The sequence below is a fragment of the Xenopus laevis genome, chromosome 3L, assembly GCF_017654675.1.
Source record: "Xenopus laevis strain J_2021 chromosome 3L, Xenopus_laevis_v10.1, whole genome shotgun sequence".
NCBI classification, from domain to species: Eukaryota; Metazoa; Chordata; class Amphibia; order Anura; family Pipidae; genus Xenopus; species Xenopus laevis.
Window position 1 is genome coordinate 30212912 of NC_054375.1, and position 27419 is coordinate 30240330.

The window sequence follows — 27419 nt, forward strand, 5'->3', positions numbered from 1 at the left end:
ACATCCGCAATGGTCCCCCCTTATGTCTGGATATTTCTCACATCTGCAATTGTCTGGACAATGGTCCCCCCTTACATCTCAAGATTTGTCAATATTTTTCACATGCGCAATGGTCCCCTATTACATCTGGATATTTTTTTAATAATTCTCACTTACCCAATGGTCCCCCCTTAAGTCTGGAGATTTTTTTACTATTTTTCACATCCGCAATTGTCCCCCCCCCCTTATATCAGGACATTTTTCACATCAGCAATGATCCCCCCCCCCTTTACGGCTGGACATTTTTCACATCCACAATGGTCCCCCCCTTATATCTGGACATTTTTCACATACACAATGGTACCTCCACACGTCTGGACATTCTTCAATATTTCTCACATATGCAATGGCCTCCCCTTACGTCTGGACATTTTTCACATCTGCAATGACTCCCCCCCTTACGTCTGGATATTTTTCACAACCGCAATGGTCCCCACTTACCTATGGACATTTTTCACTTTTTTACATCCACAATGTTCCCCCTTTACATCTGGATATTTTTCACTATTTTTCACATCTGCAATGGTCCCCCCTTACATCTGGATATTTTTTTAATATTTCTCACAATGCAAAGATACCCCCTTACAGCTCCAGCTTTTTCAATATTTTTCACATACGCAACGGTCCCCCATTACATCTAATAGTCCCCCCCTTACGTCTGGCCATTTTTCAATACTTCTCACATTTGCAATGGTCCTCACTTATGTCTGGACATTATTCACATACACAATGGTTCCCCTTTTCTTTTACTGTAGGAAATTTTTTAATTGTGGTTCTATGAGTCTCTCTGAAACACACTGGCTACTAATAAGCAAAGGTTTTTATTACATACATGGAACGAAAAAGATATACTTTACCGAATGAGTAAAGAGCAAAGCACTAGCAATCTGCAACCAAGGCTGGGAGATCCCGAACAGCCTGCAAATCAAGTCCCTCAAATGGTCTGAAAAGGGTCCTGTGGCTGCACACGTTAACTCCACAAACGAGATCTCAACTGACCAAACGGAGACCCCCAGTTTATATAGGCTTAGCTCATATAATGATTTGGTTAATAACAGATCTTGCTATACACATATTAGAGAATACATATGAGAATATCCAGAATAATAATCAAGAACAAGTATTGGGTCATCGAGTTGATTAGTTCCCATGATTTCTCTTGCACAAAGCTTTATTATACAGGATTATAGACTATAAGGCCGCCTTGCATACTATGGTACAAAGCTTTGTTATACACAATTATAGTTTATAAAGCGGTCTATTTTTACACTATATTGGGCTCAACATACATCGGGTTCAACAGTAGAACAGTTCTTTGTGTTATATTTTTATATAGTTCTGTAGCAAAGTATTGCAATGAGCTATTGTGTTTAATCAGAGTATTACCAAGAGCCATTATTGAAAAAACTCCTATTATTACAGAAATCCAACTCTGATTTACACAATTTGGTGCTACAATTGTCCTGTGTCTCTGCTACAGGGGAGAGGAGATCAAGTACACTAACTTGGTGTTGCTCCACCCAGGACAGACTGGGCTGTGATTCTGCCTCCCAGGGATCTGCAAACACACACAAAGAGGAAAAGAAAGAGAAAATTAACTTAAAAATCTAAAGATACGTCTCAATGTCCTTCAAATAAACCCATGATGCATACAGCTTGCCAGCCAGGAGCTACTAGGGTGATTTCCACTTATGTGGCAGTTTCTTTAGAGTCCTGAGAAGGACTCCCTTTGACTTGCCATGCCCTGAGAAGAGCACGCTTTGTTCTTCAGAGCCCTGAGAAGGACTCCCTTTCCTTTTGCATCCTCAATAGAGCACTTTTTTCCTCGCACTGGGGTTGTCTATTGGCTTTTCACACATTGTAATATCTGGACCGTTGCAGCACCTTCTTTTCCCTCTTATTGTTTGTTTCTTCCTCACAGCAGAAGCCCCTCCTAGTTGTTTTTAGGGGATTGGGCAGCTGAAGGAGCGGGCAAAAAGACATAGGGCAGGATAAAAGTGGGAGACTGAGGTTGCCGCCCCCCACTCCATTTTGTAGCAGCAAGGCCTGTCACCTCAGGGGTAACAAAACACCACAGGAATAGCATTTGGTTGGGTAGCAGGTTGGTTACAGGCTACTATGGCAGCTGGCAGCGCTGTTGCATTGCAGTTATAAAGTTTTACTACAGTATGTAGGTATTCTGGTTAATTGTTTGTTATACAAATACTATCGTTATCTTAACCTATGTTAATGATATCTTATCATTTGTCGTAGTGTGTTTTGCACTAAAATACTACTTGTTATAATAAAAATGTTCTGAGACCTTTTCATCCAAAATAGCATGTGTTGTATTTTATTAAAGGGGGGCTGAAGGAAGGGGGGCTGTTGGTTAGCTGGTAAGGGTTGACACAGGTACCGACCTTGCCTCTGTCATGTCTCTCCATGTAATAAATAATGGGTGGGTGTACTATAACATAAAATAACTTGTTTATCATATAACTCTTATCATATTTCATATGAGTATTTTATCTCCCAAGGCATATTGCTTGTCACCAAGACATTTGATCAAGTGTGTGTTACAATTAAGAACAAGTAAGAATAAGCGCATCTTCTTAATATTTGTGCCTTTTATCAAAAGCCACTGGAGATGTGATGCCAACCCTGCTTGTACATCTCAGGGAAATGTAAGTGACTGAAATTCACTTCATTAAAGCAATTATATATTTCATTAAAGGAGAAGGAAAGGCTTCGTTAGGCACCACCAAGAGTATTGACTTGCCTGAAACCCCGAGCCGGTGCTCCTATCGGCAGAAAACTGCACTGACCCAGGGTTATACCAGTGAGCACCATGGAGCGAACCTCTTCTGTCTTCCTCTTTCTTTGCGCGGCTGCGAATGCGCAGTAGAACGAAAAGCCCCAGTCTGTCTCTTAGCTTGATCGGCTTTACTAGATTTACTGCATCTAGTCATGTCCCAAGGCAATGCTTATAGCTCAACTATTGGTTATTGTATGGAAGAAAATGTAGTTCAAGTTTGAATTTTTTTTGGTGTTTTTAAACTGCAACATATGTTTGTTTTTTAATCTGTTAATTTGTTTTCCCCAGTGGGATGAATCATAAATAAAATTAACTAAATAATTCACTAAATAAATAATAAAATATTTATTTCACTTTGTTGTGCATTATATAACCATATTCATGTGAAAACAATCTTAGAAAGCTGGAAAATAATTGAATGACTGTGCATCCCAAAAGAGTTCTCCAGCAAGTGTTTCTAGACAAGTAAGTTAGTTAGACTTTAGGTCAGGGGTGTCCAAACTGTTTGTAACTAAGGCCAGATTTGGTGATTTGAAAATGTGTGGGGGCCGACCATTCAGCCCGACATCCATACTGAGGTAGCTAGCTTGCGATCAGGATCATTCACGCCTGGAGATGGACGTGTACACGGCATTTTGGAAGTGGAGACTGTTTGGACTTATTCTCCGCGCCTCATTTAAACAAGGAATCGCGTAGCATTAATATTTGACCACATTAGTGAGATGATCTGCCACTTGGTCTATACTGCTGCCTGTGTGCTGAAGGTGTTACCAATAGACATGTACTGCTCTCGCATACTTATTTAATTTACTGTACTGGCACCTCGGTACGTTTATCGCACCTTCAGCCCTAAAGAAACTAAATTAATTAGTATGGCTCGGGGGAATTGGATTTAATAGCAACCAGAAGGAATGGCAAGCTACCTTATTTTGTTCCCTTTGACTTTCAGCAAAACCAGCCATGGGTTCAGGTTGTGATATTGTGATATTAGGTAGTGATTATTGGGAACATGTATGCTAGTTTGAATCTCCATAGTCATCCTGTTTAAGGGAGAAACTCTACTGGCAATTTCGGCACGATCCGACGCGCTGCGCAAAAAACGCAGGCGTCGCGTCTGATGTGACGGAAATAAGGTAAGAGATGGAAATGCCCGATGAAATCACCGCCCTCATCCGATGCAACATGACTGTCGGATTCAGACGCAGTGTCTGCATCCTACAGTCGTGTCAGACAAACAATGCAAAACCCTTTGACGTTCCTGTTGCTTACCTTATTTCCGATGTGACGCCTGCGTTTTTACGCAGCACGTCGGATCGCGCCGAAATCGGCCGTGGAGTTCCTCCCTAACTGGAAGAGTCTCTAAAAAAACCACTCGTTTTTGGCAGAAGATATTATGTCAGTGTGGTTAAGCTTGTCAGTGTGCAATTCATAATGAATTACTGGTTTACAGCTTTATAGCTCATGACATTTTCGATAAACCAGTAATTCATCCAGACTTTGGGCTACTAACGCTTACTACCTGGAGGATGAAAGGACCCCCTTATCTAAACACCCAGATGAAAATATGCCACCTGGAAAGTTATTCTCAATCGTAGAGTAATTATCTGCTAGGGCCAGGACAGGTATTACCAGCAATTACATTTAACTGTAAATTTAAATTTACAATTCCCCATTTTCCAATTCCTATATTTTCCTCTTAGCAATTCCCCATTCCCCAATTCCTTGATTTTCCCCTCTGTGGCACTTACTTTTTAAAGATCCGACCCACTGTCATGTCCAGAACCTCTCAAGGAACTCCAATACAACCATACTCTGCTCCTGATATGCCCACCAACAAGCCTACTCCAATGCCCAAATGTCCACTGTCCCCACTGGCTGGTAAGTTGGGGAAGGAAAAGGTGATCCACTACTTAATCCAGAAAGACTTCTACCTCAAAGGCCTTTTCCAGAACTGTCAATTTTTGAATAATTTGTCTTTAGTTTAGACAGGTCCTTAGGAAGGCACTCGAAGCTGCTGGTCTTTCAGCTAGAGACTATAATACACATTCATTTAGGTGCAGCCACGCAAGCTGCTCTTTTAGGCTTTATTGAACAATCCCTTATACAGCTGGAAAGATGGTCCCCTAAGCGCTACTGTTCATACACATATTCGTCCATGTTTGGTTGTGGACTAATCCTTAATCTATTTCAACAGGGAAACTACTCATGGTCTGGATTATCGGCCATTCATTTGTGTATCGGGTGAAGAAGATAATAGGATATGTTAACTGTTGCATTGCAGATGGCTACTAAACGGGGCCTGCCAGCTATAATAGTTATCCATTTAGGGGAATGGTATTGGCTCAACCAGGTCAATTGACCTCATAAGGGATATGAAGAGAGACCTAGCACAGTTTAGTTTTATGTTCCCCAACAGTATCATTATTTGGTCAGAATTGATTCCCAGGCTTATCTGTCTGCAGAATGCTGCAGTTCGGCCTCTAGAGCGTTGTAGGAGAAAGTTGAATTTTTGCATTTCTAAATGCATTTAGGTTTTTGGTTCACCGTTATTTTGAGTTGGAGTCCGATGGAGAGGGCCTTTATTGGAGTTAACCTGTCAGACATCGGCAATGACATTTTTAAGAGAGAGAGAGCAATCAAAATATGGAGTTGGCCAAGACCAATTTAAAGTTTTCAAATGGTCTTGGCATGGAGGTAAGCCCTGGGCTGGTTTGGCAGGGTTTAAAAGTGCATTAAAATTTAGGCGGCCTGCTGGTGTTTGAGCAGAGGCTGGCTGGGTTAACACAGTTGAATTGGTCACAAGGTATGAACTGTTTAGAGGTTGCTTAAGACGAGTTCTGGTTGTGAATGTTATTCCCAAAGAAAATGTAATAATAAAGTTTTACAGCTGCGCCTTTGTCCACACAAAAGAGTCATGTCTTGCTTTATGTTATATTTGGGTTTGAATGCCTGTATGTGTGTTACTCATCCCATGTCAGAATTTTTCTGAAATGAAGTTCTACAGAAGTTGTTCTTTATTGATGGTAAATCTGCTTGTGCTTGAACATCCCCCTGTGTGTGCCATTTTGCCTGCCCTATGCTGCATAAAGGAGATTTCAAGTGATAACAACACCGGCAATAACTGTTTTTTTAATTGTGCTGGGGGTCGCTGGGTTATCCTCAGGGAATGAGGGGGGTATGTCTTAAGAGATTTCACATGAGTCATGGTTGGCACTCTCACTACAGTGATAACACTCCTTTGTTTTTGTTTTTTGGTGTCTTACCACCATTGAATGTGGTCTTAAAAGTTCTTGGTTTAAATAGTGTGTACTTTAAAAACAAGTGAGTTGAGTTCACCCTATTATGGGCCCTCCACAACGTAGCACACAAATTCCAGCCTTCGGTGCCATAGAAGTTGAACAGCATTGCTATCGAGGAAGCACACATTCCAGTCCAGGCCACTGTGCGGTCTGCTTTCTCCACTATGCCACTGCTGTCATTTAGTTTCAGCACCTTTTTATTCATCTTGATAATGTTAACCTATTTTTTTCCCTGGAAAGGCAAGATACCATCCAAACATCCAAGCTGCAACTTGCATAGACTGCACATAGTAAATTGATGACGGCATGGTGACGAAATCATATGTCATCCTCATCACCATTTTAGCAGAGAACTCTTGAAGTACAGCACCCCAAATCTTGTTGAATAAAAATGGCAGGTCCTCAAGTGGTGTTAGACATTTTTATTCAACAAGATTTGGGGTGCGGTGCTGTACTTAAAGAGTTCTATGTAAAAGGATTGGACAGTGGCCATACATTCAGGGTACGTGTACCAGGACATTCTGGTATAAAGAATTAGGAGCTGATTCTGCTAATCGAGACATTATCAGAATCATTCAGCTTCATACAGCCTAACTCACAATGCCCTCTTGTGGCCACAACACATTAGAAGAAATTGGTAAAGGACATAGCATAGAGAAACAAATGTAATGATGTAATGGAATATGGTTTCCATTCCATGATAACCCAAACTGTACCCCCTTAATGATACTAGCAATAAAAAAAAATTGTTGCAACTTTTTCATTAATACAAAATGAATGGAAACCCTTTTTTTTTTTTTTTTTTACTTTGGAAAGAGTTTGTTTGAATTATTAAAGAAATGTTTGTGTACAAGTTTTTTTTAAAAATCTTACTCTTTAGTACATTTTATATTTAATTGTAAACTTGATGAAGGAAAAAATGGCAACAAGTATTTATGACTTTATTTTATTGTGAATGTGCATGTTAATTGTGGCCTCTAGAGGGCAATGTGGATCAGGCCTTATGTAGTTCCAGATTGTAACCTTTATTAGCTTGATCAAAGGTCAGTGGAGGTCCTAAAAGCAGATTGTCCATATTGGCACAAACCATAACCGTTTAGAACTCGTTCTTGAAAATTGTAATCCCTTTTTGGAGAGCTGATAGGACAAATTAGACCCTAGCAACCACATTGCTTTTGGGAGCTCTACAGTTTTGCAGCTCTACAGTTTTACATTTTAACTAGGCTACATTCTGTAATTTACTAGATAAATATGTTTTAAAAGGGCTGTATTTTTGATTTATCCATGAGTCCATTTTAGTGTCTGGTGTATTTTAAAATGTGATAAATCAAAAATTCCCCAAAATCCAGGGACAAATCCACAATAACCACATTGGAAAGTCCCTGTAAAATGAACCTCGTTTTACTCTCTCTCATAATCACCTGTGGGTAGGGGGCTACAGAAATAAAACAAATTAGAATGATTAGTAAGCAAGGACCAGCAAGACACTTGACCAACAAGACACCGAGGCCTTGTGTACTGACGGCCATTCATCATATGCCATCACCAAACGCACCTGTTGGTCCCACGTCACCATACATCCAGAGTAGGCAGAGCAGTGCACACACAGGCAAGTAGCATAGGCAGAGTAGGGCACACAGCCAGAGTAGGCCAGGAAGTACTTTGTGGGTGCCCTACTCTGCCAAATACAGGCAGTGTAGGGCAGGCAGAGTGGGCACTCGAGGGCTGCCCTCTACAGTAAATGGCAGATGTTGGTAGATGCAAAATGTATAGGGTTATGTTATAAGTAGAAACATGTGCAAAGGGACTTACATGTCCTCTATATGGAAATATGTATGGATACATGGATAGTTTAAAAAATTTCAGATGTGGCAAGACCATTTAAATATTTCTCCCACCTTATATATACCTAAAAATGAACAAATAAAAAGAGATGTAACAGATTGGGTTAGTGAAGAAAGGGTGTTTATAGATGTGGAAAAAATAGGTGCAAACATATTAGTACAGGATACTTTTAAAAGCAACACAACAGGAGAGATTTCCTATACATGGTTCTATATATAAGTTAATTCAATTGTGACTTTAGAGGGATTATACAGTATATTTAGCTACCTGTACTTGTGGTAAACAATATGTGGGTAGAACATATAGATCCCTCAAAGAACGGTCCAGAAAGCACCTTACTTTAAAAACATGATACTCTCAGGAGTTAAATAGTGATGGGGAAGTTTTTATAAGTTTGCTTTTTATAAATACTTATAAATACTGATGATACTCCTCCTATCTTCTAATGGTTTTGACAGTGATTGCAGTAATAGCTTGAAATGACATGACTTGTAACTAGGGATGCACCGAATCCACTATTTTGGATTCGGCCGAACCCCCGGATCCTTCACGAAAGATTCGGCCAAATACCAAACCGAATCCTAATTATGCAAAGTAGGATTCGGTTTGGCTGGGCAGAAGGATTAATCTGAATCCTGCTTAAAAAGGCCAAATCCCGAACCGAATCCTGGATTCGGTGCATCCCTACTTGTAACGTTAAAATGTTTGGGTTTTTTTTTTTTAACCAATTTTTTAATTGATGTTACTATACAAGATGTAGAGTAGCTACTGACCTCACCTCTGATGAAGTGCTAGAAAGAGGCATGAAACGCATAAGGCGACTGCACATGTCATAGAACGGAAAGTACTATGTTTCATGATGATGCCTGTTCGTTGTTTAAAATATAGCCTGAAATAAAGCTTTTTGAAATTTAACTGCTGTTTGCGGGACACTTTCCTTAACCTTCCTTGGCTTTTCGCATAATGTAATAAGTGCACAGTTTGCTACAGGTCTACTCCTCTACAGCAACCAAACAAATAATATTCAGTAATCACCTATTTAAAAGCAGACATTTTATGGGTTACTGCACTTGGATACCATGAGGTCCTTTCTCTTTGACAAATACAAGAGTCCTCTGCACTCAACCCATTATCAATATATTTAAGACCGAGACATTTTGTGCATACTGCTACTGAAAAATGCCTTATATATTTAAGACCGAGACATTTTGTGCATACTGCTACTGAAAAATGCCTTAAGGCATTTTTCAGTAGCAGTATGCACAAAATGTCTCGGTCTTAAATATATTGATAATGGGTTGAGTGCAGAGGACTCTTGTATTTGTCTATATGTATTTTGTGGTCACAGCCTCATTGCACCCCCGCCTAATGGTTTTAAAAATTAGTGGTGAGCACAACTTTCCCTTGTTTGTCCTTTCTCTTTGAACCTCATTTGCTGGAGGGGGTGAATAGTGCTGGAGGTAGGAGGCCTCAGCAGGATAACTAGATAGGACGTAGAGAACGGAGATCCAGCAATCAACCACTCTAGGAGGAAACTTAGGCACTCAAGTAGTCCGGCTCAGGGAAAGAAATAATCTTGAGTACCACGTAGTCAGGTATATAAAAACTTCAATACTTTATTCTTTCATTAAAATCAGTACAAAAATCACCTGTAATGCAAAAGAACCAATACGCTTGATGTGTTTTGTAGCCCTCCAGCCACTTTTTCAAAAGCTTCTGGTGGGCTACAAAATGCGTCAAGTGTATCGGTTCTTTGCGTTACAGGCGATGTCTGTACTGATTTTAATGAAAGAATAAAGTATTGAATTTTTTATATAGCTGGTTTTACGCTGTGCTCCCTGCTGTACGCAAGATTTGGTTTTTGATGCTGTCCGGAGCAGTTTTACATGTGCAGCACACGCTGAGTCTATTATCGGGGTGCTCCCAAGTTATAATATTTCTCAGGGACAGGAATATCCTAAGTGGAGAACCACTGTTCGGACCTTAGTTCCATTCTAAAGACTGGACAGTGAGTACTACTATTTGCTGGTAGTAAGTATCATTTCAGATAATAATATCTAGGGTAGGTAAAAACAGGGTCGGACTTGGCCGGCGGAACACCAGGAGAAAACCTGGTGGGCCCCACTGGCCCAGATCAGCTCCCTGCTGTGGCGCATGTGCCACGTGTCGCGGAGGGCAGCCCTGAGCTTTTGTAACCATTAGGCTGCTTTCTCACATGTTTCCGGCGGGCTACTTACAGGCGATGTTTGTACTGATTTTAATGAAAGAAAGTATTGAAATTTTTATATAGCTGACTTCACGCGGTGCTCCGTGCTATACGCAAGATTTGGTTTTTGATGCTATCCGGAGCAGTTTTACATGTGCAGCACATGCGGAGTCTATTATCGGGGTGCTCCCAAGTTACAATTTTTCTCAGGGACAGGAATATCCTAAGTGGAGAACCACTGTTCAGACCTTCCATTCTAAAGAGTACTACTATTTGCTGGTAGTAAGTATCATTTCAGATAATATCTAGGGTCGGACATGGCCGGCGGGACACCGGGAGAAAACCTGGTGGGGGGCCCCCCGGTCTTGTGGGCCCCACTGGCCCAGATCTGCTCCCTGCCACGGCGCATGCGCACACGTGTCGCGGAGGCAGCAGCCCTGGTAGGTCCCCCAGTCTAACCCTGGGTAAAAATGAGTAAACGATTAAAGGCGGTTCGCTACTGGCATGATGTATTGCTGATAAACCATGCATTTTATATTTTACCATCCAGACCCATATGTTTTTCTTGCTTAAAACAAATAGCAAGTAAAACAGACCTTTTTATTCTTATTGACCTATGTCAAGGTTGGCCGTCTGCCAGATCCCCTCCTTCCTCACAGCCTCACCGACACAGTGACCTACTTTTCCCTCACAACAACACAGAAAGACTGTGAGGGTGGGGGGAAGTCGTGTCTCAGAGAAAAAGCCAGTGAGCAGCAGCAGCAGGCATAGTGTGACAGATCTTCTGCAGCAAACTGCACCGACACTCCGTTTCATTTATCCACAAACAAACTCCTGCAACAAACCAAGAAAAGGTAGGTGTGTATTGGTATATTCTGACAGAAATGAGGCTCTGCTGGTTGTGCTGTATTAATATTTTGCTGTTGATGAGAAGGTGCACACAATCCCATTAGCAAGATGGGTTGGCCTGACGCAAAGAGGGTTTAACCTTATTCAGCAGGTGATTCTACAGAGGGGGAAAAGTACCTGTGTAATTTGTCTGAGGTAAAAACTACCACAGCCTAGGAACTTCATGTAGAATTTTAAAATGAAAACAAGCCGGAACAGTTATAAACGGCAAGGGTTGTTTGCTATTGGCGCTATCCTTGTTTATGCTGCAAAATAAACCAGGAAGTGAGGAAGGAATGTAAATCTGCTTTGCTGCCCTGCCGAAATAATTCTATATGATGAATCAATGGTTATAAGGCATGGCTATAACATTATAATAACACTAATAATAAACAAATCCTACTTGAACATTTATCTGAATCAATGCACTTGTATGTATATCCATACAGCACTGCGGGATAAGTCTTCTCTCTCTGTATATGCGTTAATTATAGTACAGTTATGAGATCCCTTATACGGAAACCCGTTATCCAGAAGTTCAGAATTACGGAAAGGCAGTCTCCCATAGACTGCATTATAATACATAAATCCAAATTTTTAACAATGATTTCCTTATTCTCTGTAATAATACAACAGTAGCTTGTACTTGATCCCAACTAAGATATAATTAATCCTTATTGAAAGCAAAACCAGCCTATTGGGTTTATTTCATGTTTACATGATTTTCTAATAGACTTAAGGCATGAAGATCCAATTTACAAAAAGATCCATTATCTGGAAAACCCGAAGTCCCGAGCATTATGGATAACAGGTCCCATACCTATCAGAATGTTGCTATGGTCAAATAACAATGAGGCATTTTGTTACCATAATGATTAGTATCATGGCCAGTATAGATGTATATGAGTATATTGTGGTCAGTATAGATCTATTTCAGTAAATGAATCTTGGTCAGCATAGATCTATGAGTTAATGAATCTTGATAAACATGAGACCTGGCTAGTTAATGACAAAGTCCATATTTTAAAAGCAAAAAGTGTATAAAGATTTTGGTAAACTACGCTGACTTTGTTTGGCTTGTATGCAGGTAAGCGTGTGTATGAATTAGCACGTCAGGTGATAAGGACACTATTTGGGGTCAGACATGACGCACTTTAGAAAAGATATGCAGATTAAGAGCCCGAAGCGAGATCCCTTCCAGAATCTGGAGCATGGCTCTCCAGGTCAGGAGGACAAAGGAGATTTGTAAATCAGCTCCCCTCAGGAAAATACAGAGGAAAAAAAATTAACAGCATGGTGTTTACATAGATGATCGTTAATACCCTTATGGTATGTTATACTTGTGACGTCTATCCTACGCCAAGGTGCAAGACCAGATCAAGGCCAAGATTAAGTTGTTGTTTCTGGCTGAACCTGTCGAGTTGTCCTATTTTACTTTTCCAAACCCGTGTCTTCCTACGGGTAACGTGACATGTTGTTAGAATTTGAAAAGATACGTGAGTGGTGCTAATGCATCATTTAAATGTTCATACTGTGAGATAGAACAGGGATCCATTTTATTTACAGCATCTTACTTAATGAAGGTCTTCGAGTGACTACAATAAGCATCAGAATTTTTTCTTAAAATTTACCGCTTTTATTTTTACAGACGGCTAACAGAGCAGAGCAACACATCATACATAAGGTAAGACTTTTTTTTACTATCTTTTTTTTATATTTTTTTATTTGCTTTATGTAAGTTTTATGCTGATTTGGGTTCGTTCAGCTGTGCTATGTACTTTCTTGAGTACACAGCAGGCAATGTAGCATGATTAATTCTACTTTCTGTGATACAATATAAATATTCAAACTGATTATTTTTCTACCAGAGATTTGCTATTGCTGGCTCACCAAAGTTAGGTTGTGGCCACATTTCTCCACCACTGTATTAGATAAATAATGTGTGTGACATTGGTATAGTAAAAACTTCCTGATGGGAACTCAGCCAATATCCATGGCACCAGCTCCTTGGACCTTAAATGGGTATTAAACCTGGGCTGCCACGAATAACGGCACTGGGGGATAAGGATAGAGCATTTTCCCAACATTATATTATGTGTTATGTATAGTGCGACATATTTTTATCATTTACTCTCTACTTAATTAGAACAATTTTTTTACAAAACAATGTGAGCTGTTTGTGCATTCAGGACGTGCAAATTTCTATTACCATGTATGAGTGCAAATATGTCCATTCCAACAATTTTTACCTGCAGTAACTGTCAGAAATGAGCTCAACAGAATGTGGCATCTTAAAGGAAGTAGGGAACTTTGAAATAGCTCTAATTACGTGGCTTACAGTAGGTCAGACACACAAGATGTACAGTATACACAAGACATACACTTTACCCCAGCACTCAACTATATACTGTAGTTGTAGAGCTTAAAGAGAAAACTAGAACCTAATCTTGCACACGTTGAAGGGGAAATCTCTACATTTAGCAAAACAACATATTAGGTTACATGGGTCATACAAAGTATGCAAAAGCTGACAAACAAGATACACATATCAATGGCTGGCCACAGGGACTGTGGTCCTCCCCTTTGCACCAGTTCCCAAATGTTAAGCCAACAATACCTCAAGCAGATTAACTTAAAACTTTGCTATGTGATAGCATAACATATACAATGCATCATCATCAGAACCAAAATAACCTGTTTACCCTTTTTGCTTTTATACTGCAGTGTCTTAAGGGCTTTACGATAGATTGTGTTATGTTTTTTTTGGGATTGCTTTATGAACATAGGAAATAGTGTAGCAGAGCAGTTACCCATCATATAAAGATCTGTTTGTTTGGTATGAGTAACTGTACTGGTGCAGTTTAATGCCTATGTTCATAAGTCAGTCTTAAAAAAAGTTTAGTTGAGTGCACTTATTCAATTTTTTAAAAGTCTTTATTTTTGCATTTAACAATAACACAAATATTGTTAGAAGGAAGAAAAAAAAAGGGGGGGAGTGGTTGGTTGGTGAGGGTAGGGTGAATGGTGGTTGGGCTACCCATTGGCCAGTCCGGTATTTTATGCTATGCCATGAGTTAGTCCATATCTGTGGTGGTTTCTTGACATGTAGTCCATGCGTCCCAAATTTTCAAGACATCCTCTACTCATGTAGGTCAGTCTATACATGGGAAGTTCAATAACTTTCCTTGCATAAAAAAATAGTAACCAAAACATTTGTCGTTTAGATTGTTGTGGGATTAATTGGTCTATATGACCCAGTAAAAGAATTTCTGGCGATTTGACCGGAGGAAAGTCCAAGTAGGTTTGCAAATACATAGCCACATTCTCTCAATAGGCCTTGATCACCATACAGGACCAAAAGACATCCATAAAGGTACCTGGGTCTAGACCACATTTATAACAGATTATCTGGGGTCAATCCCATATTATGCAAACGCACAGGCATGTAGTACAATCTATGTATCATCTTGTGCTGTATAAGCCTATCCCCACTACTAATTACTATAGGAACAAAGGTTTCTGTTTTGTCATCCCAGTCCTCTAAGTCCAAAGTAGGGATGTCTTGGATCCATTTACTATAGCACTTTGCGGATGGGTTACCTCTATGAGAGTTTAGCAGGTTGAATACTTTTCCTCTTTTCAGGTGCCTTAAGCAGAGTCTCCAAGGCTGGTGTTTCCATTAAGGGTACACATGGGAATTGGGCATTCAGGGCATGCCGGAGGTACTGGTAAAACATGCTACGCAGTAATTGAAACTCCTGGGATAATTTTGTAAAAGACTTCAATGTCTGGTTTTTGTATAGCTGTGCCAAATATTTGATTTTATATGTTGCCCATAGCTGTGGTTCTGGTATTGTTTGTAAGTGTGGCAGGGAGGGTTTAGCCACAGTGGTATATTGGGCGATATTTGGGGGGTGCTAGGTTTGTTTAAAGCCAAAGCTTTTTTCCAGGCAAGTATACCTGTACGAAAGGTGGAAAGTGGCCACCCGTTTTGGGTGATGCCACGAAATGGCAAATTAGCTAGTGATTCGAAGGATCCTGCTGGCAGTGTCCTCTGCTAAGGGGTTGAGCCACCCTGCCACATGGCTGAGTTGAAATGCTAAGTAGTATATAAAGAAATGTGGCAGGGCTAGGCCTTCAAGTTCCTTAGGTGCGGTTAGTATTGCTAGTTTAATTTGAGGCTGTTTGTTTGCCCATACAAATGATGAAACCATGGAATCCAGCCTAGAAAACAGTGCTGCCAGCATTGTGCATTCGGAAACATATACAACAGTTTAGGCAAGATAATAATTTTTATCATATTATCTCTGCCTATTAGGTTGAGTGGGGACCACAGTGAAAACTTATGGCAGATGTCAGCTATTACTGGATCTGTATTTAAGGCTGTATATTGGGAGAGAACCGGGTGAATGACTATTCCCAGGCACTTGAATTGATCCACCTGCAATAGTGTCTGTGTTTGACTTAGCGGTCTTTGCAAGGATGTGCCCATATGCAGAAGTGTGGATTTGGACCAGTTAACTGTGAGACCTGATGCTTATCCAAATAGATCAACAACCTGCAGCATTTTATTAAGTGACTGGTGTGTATCTTTCAGATAGATTAGGGTGTCATCTGCGTGGAGGGAAGTTTTCTCCTCTAGTGCATCCACTTTCCAGCCAAGGATGTCTGGGGCATTACGAATCAGGCCAGCTAATGGTTCTATGGCAATGGCAAATAATTATGGGGACAAGGGACAGCCCTGCCTCGTACCTCTGCTCAGCATAAAGGAGGGGGATATCTTACGATTAGTTTGAATTCTAGCTGTGGGATTCATATACAATAGGTTGACCCATTTGATAAAGTTGGGCCCAAAGCCCATGTTCTCCATAGTTGCCAATAAGAATTCCCAGTGTAGGGAGTCGATAGCCTTTCTAATATCTAAGGCGGCAATCGATCCATGATTTTTGTTTAGGGTTAAGTATTTCATATTAGTGTAGAGCCTACATATGTTGATAGATGTGGCTTTCCCAGGCATAAACCCAGTTTGGTCTGGGTGGATCAATGTCTGCATCACTTGTACCAATCTTAGTGCTAAAATTTTTGCTAATATCTTATCACACGTGAGTAGGGAGATAGGCCTATATGCAGCGCAGTCCTCTACATCCCCCCCAGGCTTTGGGATTAAAACAATTTAACGCTTCTTGGGCAGACGGTGGGAGGTGACCTTTAATAAGAGCCTCTTGGTATATATTTAGCAATCAGGGTGTCATGTTATCCTGCTCGATTTTATATAGTTCTATTGGGATCCCATCTAGACCTGGAGTCTTCCCTGATGGAATTGCCGAGATTGCCGCATTTACCTCTTCTACAGAAATGGGACTGTCCAGAAATTGTTGCTCAGATGATAAGGGTTAGGGAGTTTAGCATTGCTAATAATTTGTATTGGCCGATTAGTTTGTGTAGGGAGTGTTGGATTATAGAGTTGAGTGTAACATTCTCTAAAGGCATCATTGATACCCGTAGGTGAGTCAACAAGGGTGCCATTGGCTTTTCTAACCCTGGGGATAATAGTTATCGGTTTTTGTTCTCTTGAAAGATATGCTAAGAGCTTGCCCGCCTTATTACCTTTCTCAAATATAATCTGTAAGGTACACAATTTTTTTTTTTCAAGAATGTGAAGTTGTAAATCTCTTTGTGCCTGAGGGACCTTTGCATAAATGGTGGGGGGATGGGTCTGCCGTGAACTGGGTTTGCGCCCTTAAGACCTCTGCATTCAGATTATTTAACTCTGTATACAACTGACGTCTATAAGTCGCTATATTGCCAATAAAAGACCCTCTAAGGCAAGCCTTTGAGGCATCCCAAACAATTAAAGGGTCGGCTGACTCGGTATTCTCTGACCAGTAGCTCTCCTGCTCATGTGTCACCCTTTCACTCACCTCAGTTACAGTGAGCCACTTAGGGTTGAGACGCCACATGGATGTAGTACAGTCTTGATTTGGTCTGATGGATAAGGAAAGCGGGGCATGATCTGATAAACCCCCCAGGAGGTATCGGGCATTAGTGATTTTAGGTTGCAATAGTGGCGTTGCCAGCGCTAGATCTATACGTGATGACGTCCTATGGGTGGCCGAATATCAGGAATACGCTTGCCCTGATGGATGGGCCTGTCTCCAAATGTCGACAAAGTTATAAGTGTGGCACCAGTTAAGCAAAGGGGTTGGGCCCGGGTTTCCAGGGGCTCTTGTTCTGGTTTTAAAACCATGTTAAGATCACCCATAAGCAGCGTGGGGGCTGGATCCATGTTCAATATTTTCCCCATGACCTCATCTAGTACAGTAATATCGGCCGGTGGTGGCAAATACACACACACACACCAGGTTAATTAATTGTTGCCTCACTGAACATTGCATATATATATATATATATATATATATATATATATATATATATATATATATATATATATATATATATATAATATATATATATATATATATATATATATATATCTATCGATCACAAAAGCTCTGTAGCTCATGCAGTACTGTTGAAATGAAGTTATGAGTGGGATCTAACCTTTGAGGGTCATATGGGACACAGTGACTGCTATAAATGTTGTAAAAGTAAGCACAAATATTCAATGCAGTGATATAACTATTTATCACCATTTTTGTTAGATCATTATTAAATCTTGGGGAGAAGCCCAAAATCCCGAGTGTGGAATGGTGAGAACCCCAGAGTGGTTCTGTTTAAACGCTGATGAACTGTGTTCAAGTGATGTGTATACAGAGCCGGATTTACATAGTGGGCGCCCCTAGGCCCACTTCCGTTCGTCGCCCGTCTCCTCCAGGGGGACAGGAGCAATGGGGATTGGTGCACAGGAAATTTAAAAAATGATTGTATCTCCAGTGCATCCCCAGTGTTTTGAATCAATGTGGGTGTGGTTGGGCAGCATGCCTTCCCCCTAAAATCCTGCTGCCCTAGGCCCCGGCCTAGGTGGCCTTTCCACAAATCCGGGCCTGTGTGTATAGGTTCAGAAAATGTGCGCACTCCAGTTCTCGATTCTCGGTTTATTTCGATCTAAAACAATACATTAATGTTTTTTGTGGTCTATAACCTTTGTCAAAAGTTTGTTTCAAAAAACATTTTGACAAAGGTTTTAGACCACAACCAAAAGGTTAATGTATTGTTTTATATTGAAATAAAAGGAGAATCGAGAATTGGAGTGCGAACATTTTCTGAACCTATATACTACACGCAACAGAGTGCGGCACCTGGAGTGCAATGAATGGATACAGAGAGTGCGGACTGTTAGGGTATATATATAGGGTATATATACAGTACATTTTTTTTTTCTTTTATTATGACACATTTATGTTCTTCCCAAATCCTTTCCTTCTTTAAGGTGATAAATCGATTACATGTAAAATAGCATACTAGCTAAAGGTTAAAAGAACAGTAACACCAAACAATGAAAGTCTTTTAAAGCGATGAAAATATAATTTACTGTCATGCTGCCCTGGTAAAAATGGTGTATTTGCTGAGGAAATTGTAAAACAGTTTATATATACACAAGCCGCTGTGTAGCCATGGGGGCAGCCATTCAAAGGATACACCACAGATACCAGATAAGCTCTGTAGTATACCATGGGATTCTTCAGAACTTATCTGTTTTCTACTGTGTATCGTGCTTGAATGGCCACAGAAGCTTATTCGTATAAACTATAGTAATCTTTTTGAAACAAACACACCAGTTTTACCAGTGCAGGGCAACAGTACATTATATTGCCATTCCTTTAAAATACTTTCATTTTTGGTGTTACTGTTCCTTTAATCTGTATTGCAATGCACATATAGTTCAGTACTGCCTCAGACCTACCTGACACCTGGCAGATTTGGGAAAAATGTTCACAAAAGATAAAGTATATGCCCTGAAAACAACTAACCCTTGAGTTTGCAGGCTTTCTTTAGACATGCTACATGAATTAGTCTTTAACTTGTTATAATAAATTCTAAAACCCAGCTTGCTCAGCCACTGATGAGCTAGGATGAACATCCATCATTAAACCAGACAATTTGAATTTGATTGTATGCAAGATGATCTATCCTAAGGTTAAAGAGCTGCTGGGAGGGTCCTTAAAACGTTTTGCTGTGACCATATAATTGTACAGTGGATCCTGTTAGCATATCAAAGTCCTCAAATAAGATGATTTCTCAAGTTTATAGGAAATCTATTTCTTGCTTGACCTACTGAAACCGATTATGAAGCAAAAAGAATAGGGTGCATTCACAATGGGCCACACAGTGTGCAAAACAAAATCCTGCAGTTCGCCTTTACGGAGTGCAGACTCCTGCAGACTGCTTGCAAGATTCAAAAGGGGATACAGATACACAAGTTATGGAGCAGCAGGAGGCACAGACCACATCCAGGCCTTCTCCTTACTGCCTGCTCTGATTTGGATCCAGTGCTCCCCGAAAAAAGCCGCACACCCCTGTGGTGGAAGTGCTCTAAAGGTGGCCATACACGGAGAGATCCATCCTTGAGGTGGGCAATATCGGGCTAGGGCCCAACGATCGAATCCTAACTAATAGTAATGGGTCAACGAATACATGCGGCCGCGATCCGACGGGATTCTTTGTCCCATCTGATCGAGATCTGGCCGACTTTCAGCCAGATCTCGATCGGTGAAGCCCGTTGGGGGGCCCCATACACGGACCAATAAGTTGCCGACACGGTCTTATCGGCTCGTGTATGGCCATCTTTACAATGAGCACTAAGGGGCTTTCAGAAGGACTCCTACTATGTTTGGTTCTAGGCACAACCAGCCATTCTTACTACAGGTATGGGACCTGTTATCCAGAATGCTTGGGACCTGGGGTTTTCAGGATAATGGATCTTTCCATAACTTGAATCTTCATACTTCATAAAGTCTACTAGAAATTCATTAAATAACCCAAGAGGCTGGGTTTGCATCCAATAAGGATTCATTATATCTTAGTTTGGATCAAGTACAAGGTACTGTTATATTATTACAGAAAAAAAGGAAATAATTTGTAAAAATTTTAATTATTTGGATAAAATGGAGTCTATGGGAGACTGCCTTTCTGTAATTCTGAGTTTTCTGTATAACGGGTTTCCGGATTACGAATCTTATACCTGTACTAGGGTACTATTTCAGAACTCATATTCAACAAGACTTATGTTGTTGCTACTGCTGGAAGAATGGAATTTCTGCATCATGGAGCAGTCAGGATTTCAGCAGTAATTAGGTCGACGTCGTGATTCAGTTTTTTAAAGCCAGCCATATTGCAGTCCTACCAACATAATTTTTTTTGTTTTAATCGCTGACATACAAAACCTACTCATCTTTAATTGGGGCACGGGGATCTAATTTAAGACATCTCTATTTTTATTTTGATTGGCCTGCCTGCTTGAAAGGCATAAAGATAGAAAGTCTTATTCCTATACACTTAATGGGTGCGCTACTGCTAGAACGCTTGTTTATTTATGCTGTGCCCTGGATAGATTACCAAGCAACGAGACCTTTTATAAATAGATAATATCACTGTTACATTATCTTCACATAAAATATGGAACAGTTTTTTTGCCCTACTGTTCTAGTGCTTTTTATATCACACAGGAGCTACCAGTTTTTAGAGCGTGTAGAAAAACAGCCCAAATCAATTAAAATCAAACTTCTTATGCCAATTGCCCTTTGGTTTTAGGTTAAGGTGCCCAGCATGAATACTGCCTCATAACATACCCTGATCAGTAGCAGCAATGCATTAACATTAGTAATGCTGTGTGTGGCACTCTGAGCTGCTTTTTTTTTTTTTTTTTTTTAATGAGCAAGGGGTACTTGACCAGGTATAGGATCTGTTATCCAGAAAGCTCCAAATTACATAAAGGCCATCTCCCATAGACTCCATTATAATCAAATAATTACACTTTTTAAAATAATTTCCTTTTTCTGTAGTAATGAAATGGTACCTTGTACTTGATCCCAATAAATCCTAATTGGATTCAAAACAATCCTATTGGGTTTAATTAATGTTTAAATGATTTTTTAGTAGACTTTGAGGGGGGAAATACTAAAATCCAAATTATAGTCGGATTGGGAAAAAACGTATCAAATCAAGCGAAAACTCCAATCATACCAAATTTTTTGGACTTTACTCGATTTATTTGGGTTATCACCCGAAAACCCAGAATTTTTTCGGATTATTAGGCTAAACCTAGCTCAGATCACAATATCTTCAAGTTGGTATAGGGACACCTGCCATTGACTTATACATGACCTCGACAGGTTTGAAATTCTGGGTTTTTGTTTTTTGCTGTTTGCAGTATCAAGGTACAGGTATGGGATCCATTATCGAAATACCCGTTATTCAGTAAGCTCAGAATTATGGAAAGACTCCCATAGACTTAATTTTATCTAAATAATCAAAATTTGTATAAATTATACTTTATTTAATTAAATAATTTCCTTTTTTTCCATAATAATAAAACAGTACCTTGTACTTGATCCCAACTAAGATATAATTAATCCTTATTGGAGGCAAAACTAGCCTATTGGGTTTAATGTTTACATAATGTTTTATAGACTTAAAGTATAAAGATCTAAATTATGGATCATTTTGGATAACAGGTCCCATACCTGTATAATACATCCCTAAAAATGTGCTGTTTTTTCCCACACAAAAAATTCAACCCTTTAACAAAAAACCCATACCCCCCACCCCACGTAGACCCCCCCTACAAGGCTGATTATTAAATTATACAGATTATTAGTAAATGGCAGCTCAGGAACCAGTGCAGTTAGCATCAGACCTGTAGCATCAATGAATATCCGCTTAATAGTTTGCAACAACCTCTAAGCTTAGCTTCTCAAAAGCTGCTCAGAGGTGACAACAAGTGTCACCTCCACTTCTAATACAATCCAAAATGGTCGGCTCCGGTGACAACTTTGAAAGCCTGGATCATCACTACTATAGAGATGCTAAACCTTTGCAATAAGTTCAGTATATAAAACATGGCATTTGTAGTCATATTCGTTTGTGTTTCATTCTCCTTTAAAGATGGCTACTACAAGCTATAGATGTGGGTTTCCTGAACCCATGCACAGTGATTGGGGTAGCACACATCCAGACCCAGCAATTGCCTATAAAGGGGCCTGTGGATGTAGCCTAGGGGCCCCACATTTCATTAATCCACCACTGGGGATATAACTGTGCAGGGTGCGGGGGTAAGAGAGAATTACAAATTGACTTGCAAGTAGATTTGTAATACCACAGATGGCCGCACCTTGTGATTTACCAGCTAGAGTAGTGAATTACTAACCAGGAGGTGACTCTAATCAAGATCTGGGTTTTACTGAGGAAACTTTGTTGTTTCTAGTCAAGTACACCCCTTAGTAACAGTCCCTGTAATTAGTGCTATTTTAATTAGAACACTGTGGGGGTCATTTATAAACGATCGGCAAATTTGCACCTGGGCAGTAACCCATGACAACCAATCAGACGATTGCTTTCAGTGTCCAACTTGCAGCTGGCTGAAAGAAGCTAATCACTGATTGGTTGCTACAGGTTACTGCCCAGGTGAAAATTTTCCCAGTGTTTATAAATGAGCCCCCCCCCCCCTTACTATCTAACTAACACTTGGTTAAATCTCACTCTTTCATAATATACATATAAATGTTGCGGAGTGTGAGCTAGTTCCACATGAACAAACAGGAATTAGCATGCAGCAGCTAATGGGCACTTTTAATGCCATGTTTATAAGCTGAGCACCTGTCATGTTAAATACATTGGTTAAGTAGTATAAAATAAAAACACCTGTAAAAACTTGCAACTTGTCCGCAAACCTCCGCAATGGTGGTCAAAGGAGAAGTAAAGCCCCCTCCACTGGCTCCTCATATAGTATATTCATATATATGCAAAAATCGCTGGGAAAAAATGGCAAGCGTGGAATAAATCACAGCTGCAGTCATTCATCAGAAGTAGGGATGCACCGAATCCAGGATTTTTTCAGCCGGATTTGGCCGAATCCAAGTGCCTGGCCGAACCGAATCTGAATCCAGAAAATAACGTGACTCTTCGCCACACAAACAAGGAAATCAAAAATGTATTAACTATACACTGCATGCCTGGTTCTCTTTCGCCCTCATTTACATATGCAAATTACGGGTTGGATTCGGTATTCAGCTGAATCTTTCACAAAGGATTCAGCCGATTTCCAAGATAGTGGATTAGGTGCATCCCTAATTAGAAGTCGTAAAGTTTTCCCAAAGTATTGAAATGTTGCACAATATGATAAATGCTCCCATTAGCAAAACAGCAATGTATTAAGACATCTCTGCGTTCAACATCCCCTTTTTGGCTGCACCTGATAGTGTAGCAGATGAATAAGAATATTGACATATATCGGTTAAACTGCTATAGTTTTGGGGCAAAAAAATGTCATTTAGACCAACTTTCACCAGCCCTTCTTTTAGTTACTTTTATCCTGCGTTCAATTAGTAAACTGTGACTTGGTCAGTTTTTAAATGTGAGTGAACTGCCTCTGCCCCAATCTTCTGATTTTTCTTCTTCTTCTTTTACCAAGCGAGAAAGTGACAGTGGACGGATGCTGGTGAATGCCCCATGGCAGCGGTTACCTCAGTCCATACATCCAGTGCAAGTTATAACTTGGAAGCATTCTTTAGGTAAAGAAGAATGTTTTTCTAGAAATGATTTTGTTCACAATAGCATTGCATTGCATGAGATCTAGTATGTTTCTCACTCAGTCAATGACTATGGGTGTTTCTTGTATAATATTTAAAGTGACTCTGGCATGTCGGAATTAATGTACTGATGATACATGGTGATGTATGGAAGAAATGTACCGTGAAGGTTTTGTATTTGCTTGCTGCTTTTAAATCCTCTCAGGGAGAGCTAATATTTTCTCCTTCATTATGGAATGATGAAGAAAAGGCCCCTGGGGCATTAGATTCCCAACAGTTAAAAGGTAAGCCAGCTGTTAAACAAAGCATAATCAAGGTAAATGATCAGCCAAATGTTTACTTTAAGCATTTTTTTTTTTTTATAGTTCTAGCACTACACTTGGGTTTGTATTCCTAAGTAGGCTATATACAATAAACAATCCACTAGCGAGTTCATATTTCCTTCCTAAATAGGAACAGAAGAATAGAGCTGGGGTTTGCAGTTAAGAAAACTGCTTTACAAGCTGCTGTCGATATGATTCCTATCCATGGTATTGGATAAAATAAAACTGTTTATGCAAGTAAATACAGGTATTTGGATTATGTAACACATTATGTCTATATTTGCACTGCTAAGTTTGTGTCACTAATAGTCCCTAATGATACCAAAATCTCCTCCACATACATAAAATAAATTATGCCGCTGCCATTCAAAATACTGTGCCCCATGGTTGTAGCAGTAACAGCAAATCAGAGTTCCTGCTTCTCAGGTTGTTTTTATTCAACAGAAAGGCAACTTATACCATTCAACACCCGTGTATACAGGTATAAAACACAAAAGCGATGAATATCTTGTAAATTAAAACCTTATAAACGGCGAGTTCTGATGTCATCAGTTATAAACGGTGTGTTCTGATGTCATTTCTGTCACATGACTCACTGATAGGTGTGTATTATAATAAATAAAGTACCCCCAGTTGCAAAATGTGAGGATATTAGAAGTTACCTCAGAGTTCCATGGCCTTCGGCCTCGTGTTTTTATATGGTCATGAAACTCCTTGGTAACTTATTATATTTTACAAGATACTTTATTCACTATATAATACACAAGAGCCATGAATATCCTGTAAATGATATCCTTAAAAACAGTGCTTAGTATTGGAGCTTAGTGATGTCAGTTCTGTTACATGACTCACAAACTTGTGTGTTATAATTAAGGATGCACCAAATCTGCCGAACCCCGAATCCTTTGAGAAAGATTGAGCCTAACACCGAACCAAATCCTAATTTGCATATGGGAAGGGGAAAACATTTTTTAGTTCCTTGTTTTGTGACAAAAAGTCACGCAATTTCCCTCCCCCTCTAATTTGCATATTTAAATTAGGATTCTGATTCGTCCAGGCAGAAGGATTCAGCCGAATCCTGCTGAAAAAGGCAGAATCCCGAACGGAATATTGGATTCGGTGCATCCCTAAATTATAATAAAGTACCAATTATAATAAATTATAATAAAGTTGCAAAATATGACGATATTAGAAGTCACCTCCGAGTTCCATGACCTGTATAAAAACACTTGGTCTTTGGCCTCATGCTTTTATATGGTCATGGAACGCCTTGGTAACTTGTAACATCCTTATATTTAACAATAGGGGGTACTTTATTCACTATATAAATGATAGGACATTACACAGTAGCAATATAGCTTTTATAGTAACATAAATTCTTTACGTTAACATTTCAGTACATATGAAATGAGGTATTTTTATTAATTTTTTTTTAAACCATTTATTCACATAAACTGCACCTCTGTTGTATTTAGACTCTGCATCAGGTGCCTATTAGCCTCTGTAATGTGCAGAAAAGCTCTGCCAATCAGACCTAATGTGGCCCATGCAACGCAGGGGAGCAACAGCAACAAAAAAAAACAAAGCAGTCAAAAACGCAAGACTATTGGATTCGTAGGTTGTTCCATGAACATCAACTTGGGAAAATACACCCCAAAAACAAGGTGAGTACAAAATATTATTGTAGCACACACTCTCAGAATCTGCTCTACACTCAGTTTTCATTCTTGGTATTTTTACATTTATTTAGTTTCATATACACAGTGCCAACAAGTCTGCATTCTGGGTGTTTTGATGCCCAGAACATTAATAGTTGGTGGGAAACAAAAGGTCCAGAATAATGCAACAATTATTTCAACTGCAATCGACCGGACCCTTGGGTGCATTTGTAGGTCGGCCAATTGGAAATAATAGATGTGGCATTTCCAAGCTGCAATCACCACACACTAGTCAATCCATGGCTCCAATGGAATGTCTTTCAAATCAACGAGGAGCAATTCTGTCCCTGCCCCAGGAGCTGTTAAATGCTCAGGTGTGTACCTTTGCTTTTCCATACTGCTTTACAGAGATGGTTAGTCGTTAGAACGTACAATGTGCCAGGGCAATTCAATAAAAGACATGGCAAGTGTTTTTGGAGTTTGAGAGGAAAACCACACAAGCATGGGGAAATCTACTAACATGCAATAGAAAAGAGGCACACCGACAATATCATCCCTTCTATAAAATACTTTTATTGTAAGTTATACAGTGCATTCTTAACATTCTGTGGGGCTTCTCTTACTCAGAAATAAGGTGGGAGCCCTCTGAAATGTTGGGCATGTCACACTCTGTTTGCACGGAATAACTTACAATAAAAGATGGAATTGAATGAAAGGGATGAAATTCCCTATTTATTATCAGTATATTTGCCTCAATTCTATTGCACGTGGACTTTCTAACAATAGATTGGGCTGTGAGAGGCTTGTAGCATTCTACAACAATTGTGAGTGCGGATACCTTTGGTCGGCCAGACGAGGAGATTCGGGGAGGTTTTGTCGCCTGGCGACTTATCGCCACGTCTTTTGCGCGACTATCTCCCCGAACTGCCTCAGCGGTTTTTCCCCATAGGCTACAGCGCAAAATTGCCTGCGCTAATGCACACGCGGCAATGCATTTTGAATAGTCGCCCAAAGTTGCCTCAGAGGCCTCCCCGAATCTCCTCGTCTGGCCTTACCCTTAGAGAACCTGCTAACTCATGCAGATAATACCCTGGTTAGAATAAAACTCAGAGAGTGCCATGGTCACAATCAAACATGGAACTCCAGCTAATGCCTATGGCACATGGAGCATGTTCAGACCAATAAACTTGGTGGCAGATTGGTGGTGGTGGCAGATTTCAGACCAAAAAACTTAGTCAAGCCTATTGGGGTCTCAGTCTGCCTGTCAACAGTCATTCAAGTCAATGACAGGCAGCACAGGCAGTGGCAGGTGTTTCCAGCAAACAGAAATTCATCTGTCATGAAATACTAAAACTATACTGTTAACATTTCTGATAACAATGTATTTTATACTATTGAGACCAGGTCAAGGAATCCATTTTACACCTCCTTACACCTGAGTCTTGGACTATTAAGAGCTCTGTTAAAGCTCTGTAAGAGTACTGGAGCATGGTATTGGCACAGCTTATATATTCAGATCAGCTTGCCCTATGATGCTTATCCCTGACATGTAAATTATCTTATGTTTTGTACAATACAGAAAAAAAATGCTTTACAAAAAGAGCCTTAAAGTGTAATTTATTGAAGTCATTGAAGTCCCTAAGCTGCTCATGTTGTGTGG

General features: G+C 39.9%; 1 protein-coding gene across 5 annotated transcripts in view; it reads left to right on the top strand.

Moving 5' to 3' along the window:
- Nucleotides 1-10866: 10866 nt before the first annotated feature.
- Nucleotides 10867-27419, top strand: part of fbxl21p.L — a 31376-nt gene continuing 14823 nt past the window's right edge. Inside the window, exons 1-3 of one of the 5 annotated variants that reach the window (XM_018252022.2) lie at nt 10867-11037; nt 12720-12755; nt 23661-23760. In XM_018252022.2, the coding sequence (XP_018107511.1) occupies nt 23699-23760 (62 nt within the window). In that variant the 5' untranslated portion in view covers nt 10867-11037; nt 12720-12755; nt 23661-23698. Of the gene's footprint in view, nt 11038-12719; nt 12756-23660; nt 23761-25532; nt 25766-25851; nt 26134-27419 lie in introns of those variants that run through there. The other 4 variants (XM_041586075.1, XM_041586077.1, XM_041586076.1 and 1 more) reach the window with 4 other exon arrangements.